This window comes from Arachis ipaensis, chromosome B01, assembly GCF_000816755.2.
Source record: "Arachis ipaensis cultivar K30076 chromosome B01, Araip1.1, whole genome shotgun sequence".
NCBI classification, from domain to species: Eukaryota; Viridiplantae; Streptophyta; class Magnoliopsida; order Fabales; family Fabaceae; genus Arachis; species Arachis ipaensis.
Window position 1 is genome coordinate 69,642,276 of NC_029785.2, and position 11,124 is coordinate 69,653,399.

The window sequence follows — 11,124 nt, forward strand, 5'->3', positions numbered from 1 at the left end:
GCAACACCTAGTATTCCAACCCTCTCTCTTAGTACAAAGTTATACAGAACCCCCAGACACCAACTCTAAGTTTGGCATTGGGCAGCCATTATCAAGCACTGAGAATAAAGGTACTAAGAAGAAAGTACCTAAAGGCTGGAGGGATAAGAAAATCCTTACTGAAGGCCTCTCACCTGGCATGAGAGTGGTCTTTACTGATAACCGAGTCATTCCACACACTGTGAACAAGATCTTGTCTCTAGAGCATGTGGAGCTCATCCATGAGAGCACAAGCAAGAAGTTCACTGTAAGGAGCTAACCGTCAAGCTAGTGATGTTAAAGAAGCACTTGTTGGGAGGCAACCCATTAATAATTAATATTTTCTTATTTTTCTTCAAGTTTATTTAAGTAATTTCAATTTAATTTTCATATTTGTTTAAGTTTGTGATCATGTACAGCAGTTAGAACAGAAACAATTTGTTCGTGTAGAAAACTCCTAAGTTGGCTTCTAGCCTATACAAAAGAAAATCAAGTCCTAATCCCTCAAACAGGCTCAACTAGAGCGAGGGAGATAGAGTTTAAGTTAACAAGGACCATTTAGACACAACACCATTGAGGTACAAATATGCAAACATCATTTTAAGACTAGTCTCAAGCATCACTCGTAGCACCACCACTACTCCCAGCCTCTATAGCTGGCTCCACGGCATCATCGGATCTCTAGTCTGGGTCCTCCTCCAAAGAAGTAGTAGAGAGGTAGCCATCTCTCATCGACTTGGCTAGTCCAAAAATATCTCTCAGCAGGTCCATCTGAGCCTCTAGATTTGATTCTGTTTTGATTTAGTTTTGAATTTCAATTTTAGTTTTAGGTTTAGGTTTTAAATAAGTGGAAAGATTGTTTCCATGGATCCATCATCTCATACTACACACAACACTTTACGGTTTTGTTTTCATTCCATCATGAGTCACTGATTTTCTCTGTTAAGGTTAGGAGCTCTGTTCACCTTTTTATGGATTATTAATCTAAGTGTTTTACTTTATTTAAGGTTTATACTTTGATCTATTTTATGATTGAGTTTTCGTTCTTCCTCCCTAAAGATTTAGAATGGTTGAAAAACATTCTAACTCCATTTTGGATTCTAAATATTATTTTGAAAAAAGTAATATTGGAATTAGCTTGAAAACTCTTCCTCACTACTTTTTTATTTAACTAGGAATAGTATTTCAAAAAGTGAATGACGCAGTGGAGCGGCGAGAATGACGCGATGAAGGGTGACAATGCTATGAGATGACCACACAGTGAGGGGTGACGATGCACAGAGACAAAAATTGCTACTGCTGAGAGAGAGAGAGAGAGAGAGAGAGAGAGGCTGTTTGGTNAGGGAAGGGAGGTGACTGGTAGGGTTTAAGGTTTATTCTTTTTAAATAATTAAGAGTATTTTAGTAATTTTATTTTTTTTAAGTCTCTATTTTTATTTTAAACTAAATAAGATATTGAGACATAACTCAATCTTGTACACTTTATACCTAACACAATATAGAAACTTAACTTAGTCTTTATTTCTCAATTCTTATCTTTCAGTTTTTATTTCTGAGTCTCAATCTCTTTTTCAAACATTTCTTAAATTCGTTTTGAATGATTAGTATCCAGTCGAATGGTACGAAATTGATTTAGTTTTAATTATTTGAAACTGAATTTTGGAGAGCAATTGAATAGTGTGCAATTGAATGGCATGTAAAAAAAATATAAAAAAAATGTAAGGTGAGTAATTGATTTGGTTTTATTGACTATAAGGTTTTTTTTTTTTGTAAAAAAAGTTTAACTCCATGCCTACTCTTCAAGACTTCAACCAAACTTACCTTTAAAAGTCACCAAAAAAAAAAACTTACCTTTAAATTTTTTTACGTTCAATTATCCGAAAAGTCTTAATTTTTTGTTTTTTTTTCCTTTCTAAATGCAAATGTAATTCTATGTTTTAACTTCTATTTACTTGAAACAACAAATTGTAATTTTTGCTTTTAATAATTACAATGATAACTTTTGTTTTTTCTAATATAAATTTTTTTATGGAACTTTTTTTGTTATTTTTTATTTAATTTTGTATAATTTTTATCATAAATTCTTGAATTAAAGTGTATTTTATTTACTGTTGTTAATTTTTTATAATATGAATTATTGATCACATTAGAAAGTTCAAATTAAATATAAAAAAAGTACTAAAAAAAGAATACTAAAAAATTATCATTAAAGAATATTAAATTTTAACATATAAATTTAAATTTTTTTCAAAAAAAATTATAGCGATAAGAGTGTTGAAAAAAAAATGTGGTTTTAAATCATATAAATCCATTTTTTTTTGGTAATTTTTATTTAAAGTGATTTTGAATAATATAATCTAAATAACAGTCAAACATAAATCACATTAACACTAACTTACTTTTCATCAAAATCAAGTTTAAAAATTTAATATGATATAAACTCTCTGCAAACTTTAATACAAACATACACTAATTCGTTGCAGCTTTATTTAAGCATTTGCTGCTAGTCAATGAGTTATTATATACACAATTTACGATACTTATTTAAGTGAATTAGTGAACCACTAAACCAACTCAAATTGTTTTTTGTTTTTTGACATATGAGTTGGTTTAGCTTTTGTGAGGTAAGGATTCGAGGCGAGGGTTGCTGTTTGGGTTTCTATTGTTCTTTTTTTTTTTTTTGGTCTTTACAAGGTTCCCGTTTCCGATTGTTTTTTCTTGTTATGGGTTTTTATTTCTGTTTTTTTTTTCTTTGTCTTGGGGTTTTATTTCTGTTAAAGGGTGGTTTAGGAGTTGTGGCCTTTGGACTCGGCTGTTTTAGCGGATCCTGACCAAACAATAAGATTAAAAGATCCATGAACTAAAAAGCTGTAAGAAGTAAAAAAATCAACCAAAGGCTTATTCTTTTTCGGCCATGGTCCAGGACCGACCCGGACCATACCATATGGAGAGACCCGACCCTCATTGCATTTGGCCCGAAATGCATCTGCTTAGCCTCGTTGAATCAGCGCCGTGCAGCCCTATTCCCCAACGTTCTCCTCTTTCTGTCGTCTTCTCCAGCGGCGCTTCCACCAGAGGTTTCAGTTTCCGTTTCCGATCTCCTTTGATTCATTGCATCTTCATCTTCTTCAAGTCGGGTTCCTGCAAGTTCTGAACCATAATCTGAACGCCGCTAGCCTCTCCGGGGTTTCCATAAGCCCTCTTCCTTTTATTCTCTTCTTCTTCTTCTTCATCGATTTGCCGAGGCATCGTGTCTCAGTCTCGGTTCATTCGAGCCTGAATTATCGGTTCTGTTGCTGTTGTCTTACTCTCAGACTCGTCCCACTCCTCTCACTGTGAGTGATTTCTTTATTATTTTATAAGTTTAGGTGAAAACTGGTGCCGTTTTCCTAATCTGTGATGTGTCAAAGTTTTGTTTTATTTTTATGAAGAAGATTATGTTAGGTACAAGGTCTTAAAAAAATGGCTCGTTCTGATCTGAAATTATGAGCTTGTTTTTGGTTTGTAGATTTGCTAGCATTACCGGAAGCTATTAGTTTCTGTTTGCTCCAGTGTCTACTTATTGTTTGAATAAATAGCTAATATTTATCTAAGGTACTGAAAATTTTTTATAACCATTTGCAAATTATGTTTTAAGTTCCTTATCATAGTGGCAAATGTAGTGTACATTATGTTGAAAAAAAAGGGATCAATAGGATATTGGTATTCGAGAGGAGATAGCTAAATTTGGAGATGTATATATAATTTTTTTGTTTTAGTGGGAAAAAAAAGGGGGATTGCCCTAGCAGTGAGTGAATTTTGAGCTGAAGAAGCTTATATTTGCAGTGCATCAAAATCAAGGAAGATTAAAAGAGAGGGAAAAGATGACAAAGAAGAAGAAGGTACAATGGTTCTGGATGTGGGTGATTGGCTCTGTCACATTGAGGCTGATTCTGGTGTACTTCCCTAGAAACCTCAACCTCTCTTCTCGCCCCGAAGTCTCCACCCCTCTAACCAGTCTTCGCCGCCGTACACTCTCTTTTTCCACATTCTATGTTCCTTGTTTATTCCAAAATCTGTAATTTTCTGAGCTCAACTTTTGTTTCCACAGTTGCTGAGGGTTATTGGCTGAAGCGATCATCGATGTCGCCATATGCTGGATCCATGTACCATGGTTCTCCTTTGTTGTTGACCTTCCTCGGTCCTCTAACAGTTACAAGGTATATCTATTGTATCGGACCAGCTTTATTTATTCTTTGTTGCTTGGATTGAATTGAGTAATGACCTTGAAGATATTGTTTTGCAGAATTGAAGGGCAACCTGATCAACTTCTCTGCAGGTAACTTCCTTTGCCTTTTACTTGTATTTGGTTTTTAATCAGTTGTTTGTTTATGTCCTAATCCTCATTAATTGTGGTTGCTCAGTTTTTCTTTATGGGTCAAACATCTTTTCCACCTTGTTGGTGTTTACCTCGAGTGAATCTAGATACAAATGTCCTCTCTTTATACAATAAAACTGTGATTTTGGCATTTTGCTACTACCAGAGAAAGGCCATTGCTCTAAAATTGGTTCTGACTTTTTTAAATAGAAAAGAAGACATGCTTATAGTTTGTGCATCTTTAGGATTGAATTATAGTTACATTTGATCATCATATTTCTTGATGCTTTTAAATCTAAAATAACATGTTTCTCCATCCTTCTTCTTCTTTTGTATCTTGCATATTGAGTTCTTCATCCGCATTATTCACTTTATGTATGTTGCACACATAGTTAAGCAGTGAATTATCCAGCTCATTTCTGGATACAGTTTGGTTTTTGTGATTGCAGATGTGATCAGTGCAACTCTCATCCGTGCTGCCGGTAGAAGTCTTCAGGCAGCATACAGTTCTAGTTTAAAAGTTATTGGCCTTCATCAGTTATCGGAAACTTCAGGTTGTTATTGTGTGTGCTGTATATGTTATCCTCCTGGTCAAATTTAAGATGTTAATTTTATGTAGATGTTAATTTTAGTAATCTACTATTATTATATCTTTATTGAAAATCTAGAAGTTATATCCATCGAAATTGCTAGAGTTAAATTTTGATATATAAGTTCACTGCTAACGGATGTTAATGACGTGTTTATTATAGTTATTTCAGTTGGTTATATGTGTGAAATGTAACCTGATAATTACATCAATGGCTGTTTCCCCGGCTTGAACCCGTGACCTTGAGGTCACATAGAGAAAACTCAACCGTTATTCCAAGGCTCCCCTTCTGCATTTGTTCTTGTTTAAAATGGGAAAAAAAAAGGTAGTAATAGAGGTGGTTTGAACATAAGGTTTTTGAATATATCCATTGAATGACAGGAGTATTCCCTAGTTTTATCAAAGTATTGTGTGTTTCTGTTAACAAATGGATGCTGAAGATTTTGTGGTTTGGTGACCTGTAAAAAAAATAAAAAAGAAAAAACACTAAATTTGTGCATACCACTCATTCTCAAAAGTGTTTCATTAGGAAACATCACTTAACAATTATCGTTATGCATTAAGTTCTGATCATATCGTATATTTAAAGGTTCTCTTGTTGAGCAGTGGATCATTTTGAAAATTATTGTAAATTCTTGATCATCCCTATTGATAGTGTATTCACTTTTTACAGAGGTTCTTCCTTCAGGAGATTTTGCCGCTCTTGTATATTTATGGAATCCTTTCACGATAATTGCATGTGTTGGTCTATCCACATCTGCAATTGAGAACTTAGTTGTTGTGTTATCACTTTATGGAGCTTGTAAACGTAAGCAGCTATAGCTAACAACCTCTAGTTTTTAATTTATGGAGCATGCTTGCATGGACAAAATATATTGGTAATGATTGCCTATGGGATCATCTAAATGCTATTGAATTTATTTTGGAAATGTTGCTAGAATTCACAAGAAATTACATCATTAGGGGATTATGAATGATTAAAACAGGATCAATCAAATACCATTATCATGTTATATTAACTGGATAATGATCTTCCTTTTAACATTTTGTCAAATGTTGATACTGTTTTGACAATAGGATTAGCTTCACTGGCAGCTTTTGGATGGGTTTTGGCTACACACTTGTCTTTGTACCCATCAATCCTTATTATTCCAGTATGCTCTTACTTGAACTCATTGAATTGCATCTGCAACATACTATGAAATCTTTGTAATCTTTTACAATTACTAATTATCTATAAATACATTTATAATCTTATTTACCAGGTGATATTGTTGTTGGGGTATGGTCCTGATGCTCCTCCTAGAAAGTTATTCCAACAGAGGATAAAACTTGAGGTTGGCAATTCCTCCTCAATTGGTAGCAATAATTTAAAAGAAGAGTTGAAGGATCAAAGTAGCGTGCTAAAGGTCTTTGCATGGAGGCTAGTTGTTCATTTTTTTATCTGGATACTGCTGTGGTCATCCTATGTCTTAGTCTTATGTGGCATATATCTCCAAAAGCATGGTGGTCTACAGGAGTTGTACAGAAGGTTTTGTCTAAATATTTCACAATTTTTATACCAAAACATAGCGGCATATTTGTTTGTATAGTGTCTAATTACGAATCCAAATTAGTTTATACCTTCAATTTTATTCAGACTTTTATTATTTACACCATTGGTTATCATTGCTTATGGAGCAGTCGTTTGAAGAATTAGTGAAGATTCCATTCGTTATCATTTCAATATAGTTATAGACCTTTAAAACCACTCCAAAGCAATTGCATAAGTACTGAGTTCTTGTCAGTTTATATAAATGTGATGACCTAGAAGTTCCAAAAAAAAAATCTTCTGCCGTTTTGCCTCTTAAAAGTTGAAAATCTTGAAGTCTTTATTATTGTTATTTGTTCATGTAATGCTTGAAACTACCAATATTGTAAAGTAAAACAATAATTTGTAATTTGGGTCATTAAATCACTCGTTTCCTGGTTCCAGCATTTGCATAGCTTTTTTGCATGTCAATGCAGTATGCATGATTTTCAACTAACAACAACAAACAAACAACAAAGCCTTGTCCCACTAGGTGGGGTCGGCTACATGAATCAAACGACACCATTGAGCTCTGTCATGTCTCATGTCTATAGAGAGACCGTTTACATGTAGAAGTAAATTGTGATACCTGGTATTTAAGGTCAGTGTTTAAGAAGTAAATTGTGATTTTGGATGAATTTTGTCCAGTGACAATTTTTTTCGGTTCTTGGAGGTGGTAGACTTTACTATATTATGCATAGTTGAAGAACGTTGATTTGATTATAAGAGTTCTGCTGTTGTTTTTCTGTTATCTCTTATTCGTGTCTATACGTGACACAAGACTTGTTACTTAGTTAGAAGGACTTGTTTACAATTTTGTATCTTAATTTTTAGTTTCATCATTGTTAATGGGTCTTTCTACTTGTTTACGCAGAACCTACGGTTTCATCCTTACCATACCAGACCTGTCTCCAAATATTGGAGTTTTGTGGTATGTTTTATAGGAGAGGAAGTAATCTTGAATGTTTGAATGTTGCATACCTACCATGAACTCTGGCACTTACATAGTTTTTAATGCAGGTACTTTTTTGCCGAAGTTTTCGACTTCTTCAGAAGTTTCTTCTTGATGGTATTTCATGGGAATATTCTGTTGATGATAATGCCATTAGCCTTACGGCTTAATCACCGGCCATGCTTTCTTGCTTTTGTATATATTGTGATTTCTTCCTTGTTGAAGTCTTATCCTTCAGTAAGTTCTAATTTTTCCTTTAGTTTCAATTCTGACCAAGTTTTTATTTGTCTTTCCTTTATATTCAATTCTTACTGGATCAAAAACTAGTGCAAAGAATTTAGGCATGTAATATATCTATGTATATGAAGGCTAGCCTTCATTTGGTGTTATGAAAAGAATTTCCTATTTAGAAGGAAAGAAATGCTATTGTCTTAATCCTTGATAGAGTAAAATTTGTATTGTCTCAAATTAAAAATGCTCAATAAGAGCTATACACTTGCATCTGCACAACGCATTTAGAAGAGGGAACCTAAAAGTTAGTTGGAAAAATGTTGACCGCAAATTTTAAAGATCTAGCACAGGAATTTCGATAGCCTTATTTATATTGACTATAGAAGATAATATATAATAGTTTCATTGATCAATCCAATCTAACTACTATATTTTCTAACATAATTCTATGACATCTACAAGCAATTCTGATAGGGAGTCAATCAAACCATAAAAAAGCTATACAACATTTGAATTGCTAAAACATGTTTAGAAGAAAAGGGAAGAAAGGGGGGTGGGGGGCTACCATTTAGTTTGAACATGCAGTTTTTTAGAATATTAGTAATTGCTGAAATTAGTAACTCTACTATTCAGTATTGGAAAAATAAATAAATAAAGAGGCTCATCAGTGTTTTTCCATTATATGTTCATTGGATGTGAACTTGTTTTCCTTTGTAATTTAATTGATCTACTTAAGTTCCCTTCTTTTTCTAGGTTGGTGATTCAGCTCTATACTTGGGTTTACTTGGGTTATTTTCTTATGAACTCAAAGGTTACTTCTCTTTCCGACTCTCCTTTTATATCATAGTTTCTTCTGCAATAACCAACACCTTCATTTTCAGACATACGATTTTCTTTCTTGCTGTTTGCTGGTTATGTTGGGGTTTCACTTCTCAGCCCTGTGATGCACAACTTATGGATATGGAGGGTATGGATTTTTGGTTTAATGTACATTTTCAAATAGGTAAATCATCTTGTTATCTTCAGTTAATCACCTTTGTAATTGGAATTTGCAGGGTACTGGGAATGCAAACTTTTACTATGCAACTGCAATTGCTTATGCCCTCTTCCAGGTGCATTATCTCTACTCATCGAGTTTATCTTCCCCCACCCCTCTCTCAAAAAAAAAAAAAAAAGCACTGCTCCTTGATATTCACTTGTGCAAATTTAAGGCTTCAAATTTTCCTTATTCCTTTTTTTCTTCCTCTTTGCGCCCAGATGTGTGTCAAATAACATGTGGAATAGTCTAACAATAGCCATTAAACTATAATCAAGGCCCTTGCCAAACTATATATTCCATACACTAAACTTAATATAGTGATACTGATCAGTATTGCTTTTTACTGGTTAATCATATTTAATTTGAGACGATATCAAGTCACTGTCAAGATAGATCAGATTAAATTGCATATTCTTGTGTAGTTGTTTCTTATTTAATTGAAGGGGAGCCTTGAAACCACTGTTGAGTTGTCTCCGTGTGACTTTAAGGTCATGGGTTTAAGCCATAGATCGGCCACTCATAAAAGTATTAAATTAGGCCACTTAGATACACCCTTTAAGTGTGGCCCTTTGCCAAATGATTCAGTATTGACAAATTGTATGAAAACCGATTGATTAGGAACATTATAATCTTGCGGTCATAAATATGGTTGCTATGTGCAGGTTGCTTTGGTGATTGAGTGTGTTAATTGCATGCTTAATCATGATAGAATGGTTACAAAGCTAACTACTACGAAGCTTAAAGATGCCAAATCTTGATAATGAAGCAGTATGATTCTGTGTCCACTAAGCTTCAATGGGATGTCCCTGGTAGACTATTTCCATGGTGCAAGATTGTGCTCTGTTCTTCAGCTCTTGTCAAACTATGTATTTGCATGGATGCAAGCGTTTGTAACCTTAGTTAGAATTTGAACCAAAGGCATTTTGGAATTAATGATAGGATATATTACAAGGATATAAAGAAGAATCACCGTGTCTTTTTGGAGTGCTGAGAAGTGAGAACTGAGAACCGTTTTTCTTTGGTGTGAAAAAAGAAATTGATTTACCATAAAGTTTTGATGGCCTTTCTATTGAATAGTAAGATTTAGCCCATACGTATTTCCTTTGATGGCTTTTTTATGGCATTTCTTCGTCCCAACGGATTAATTAATACTATATGTATGATGTATCATCACTAATTTAATCCAATGACATATATTTGAATTGTGCACTAAGCTTATCTATGATGCACCATAGTTGAACTATAGGTTTTAATAACTTTGCTTGGTGCATAATAGAATTATTCTTGTTTTATTTTCATGTTAGCATTAACGTATAATCGCATCACCTAACAGCACTTTATTGGAATGTAATACAGTGGCAATAAGTGGCATCAAACTACTCGAGCATATCTCCCAATATTGTTCTTGAGTACAACTAGGAATGACTAATGAGGACTGAGTTAAACATAAAGTTAAAATATCACTTGTGTATGGTGAAATGAAACGAATGTGATATGTCTAATCCCCAGGCAGGAAAGGGAAATCTTAAGAGTTGTCACTAATGCACAGAATATATAGTCTGATTTGGGAGGGAGTGATGTTTGAGTTTGAACATCACTTCTGAAAAAGAAAAAAAAATACTAAAAAATTAGTATATTTGGAAAGACACTGCATATCTATACCAACTTGGTGTTTGGTTATTTACCATGCATAGCTAGAAGCCTAGAAGTAGAATGTAGCCGAAATTATATTGTTGGTTTGTTTAGGGTTAGCATGGGCTAAAGCAGAAAATATGGGGATTAACAGTTAACAATGTTGAAACCTGAAAAAGATCGACACCCGTGAAGATCAACACTACCTTGTTACCGTACTTTCTAGGTTTTTCTTTTCTTTTTTTTACCCTTTTTTCCCCAGTGTTTTTGCCTTTGCCATCTGCCAATCTCACATGACAATAAAATCAAGCAAAACTATAAAATTATTTAGTATAATTTGTACGGTTTTTCTAAAAGAATTGTGGTTTGAGAAGAGATGGACCCACTGGAAAGTTTTCCTTTTGCCCCAATTTCGTGATGCAGGAATATGATGAAAGTGAAGGGAAGAGGATTGAGTAGAAAGTACGTAAAGACTAAAGAGCAAAGATACGTTGGGAGATCCCTCGATTCAGATGGCAGGAAGCAGAGATTGAGGAGAGAGGTAAAGGTTAAACTGTTAAAGCAGTGATAGATTGAAGATTGAACAGTAACACACACCGACCTACCATTTGTCACATTCATTTTGTGACTCACGTAATAGAGTATTATAAATTTATAACTATTGCTATTTTTGTTATTTAAAATTACAAAAATTATAAAAAAATATTTTTTTTTTTTTTAGGATTTCGATATCTAG

The 11,124-nt window shown here is 33.8% G+C and overlaps 1 protein-coding gene across 6 annotated transcripts; it reads left to right on the forward strand.

Moving 5' to 3' along the window:
• Nucleotides 2,967-9,853, forward strand: LOC107631295 (phosphatidylinositol glycan anchor biosynthesis class U protein). 6 transcript variants are annotated; one of them, XM_016334715.2, is made up of 15 exons: nt 2,995-3,095; nt 3,527-3,612; nt 3,844-4,026; nt 4,109-4,217; nt 4,304-4,336; nt 4,805-4,929; nt 5,638-5,772; nt 6,042-6,118; nt 6,230-6,495; nt 7,409-7,465; nt 7,555-7,723; nt 8,471-8,528; nt 8,599-8,684; nt 8,773-8,829; nt 9,419-9,853. In XM_016334715.2, exons 3-15 carry the CDS (start codon nt 3,882-3,884, stop codon nt 9,512-9,514), a joined length of 1,413 nt encoding a protein of 470 aa, XP_016190201.1. In that variant the 5' UTR covers nt 2,995-3,095; nt 3,527-3,612; nt 3,844-3,881; the 3' UTR covers nt 9,515-9,853. The 6 variants fall into 6 exon arrangements, with proteins under 6 accessions (XP_020977930.1, XP_020977928.1, XP_016190209.2 ...); XM_016334723.2 differs by lacking the exon at nt 3,527-3,612 and having other exon boundaries at nt 2,968-3,095; XM_016334699.2 differs by having other exon boundaries at nt 3,017-3,612.

Bases quoted from the DNA above. Each gene is read 5' to 3' on its own strand.
- LOC107631295 (XM_016334723.2), top strand. From the start codon at position 2,999: ATGCATCTGCTTAGCCTCGTTGAATCAGCGCCGTGCAGCCCTATTCCC. The intron at 5,773-6,041 runs GTAAGCAGCTAT...TTTTGACAATAG, and splicing joins ACTTTATGGAGCTTGTAAAC to GATTAGCTTCACTGGCAGCT. The intron at 8,685-8,772 runs GTATGGATTTTT...TGGAATTTGCAG, and splicing joins ACAACTTATGGATATGGAGG to GGTACTGGGAATGCAAACTT.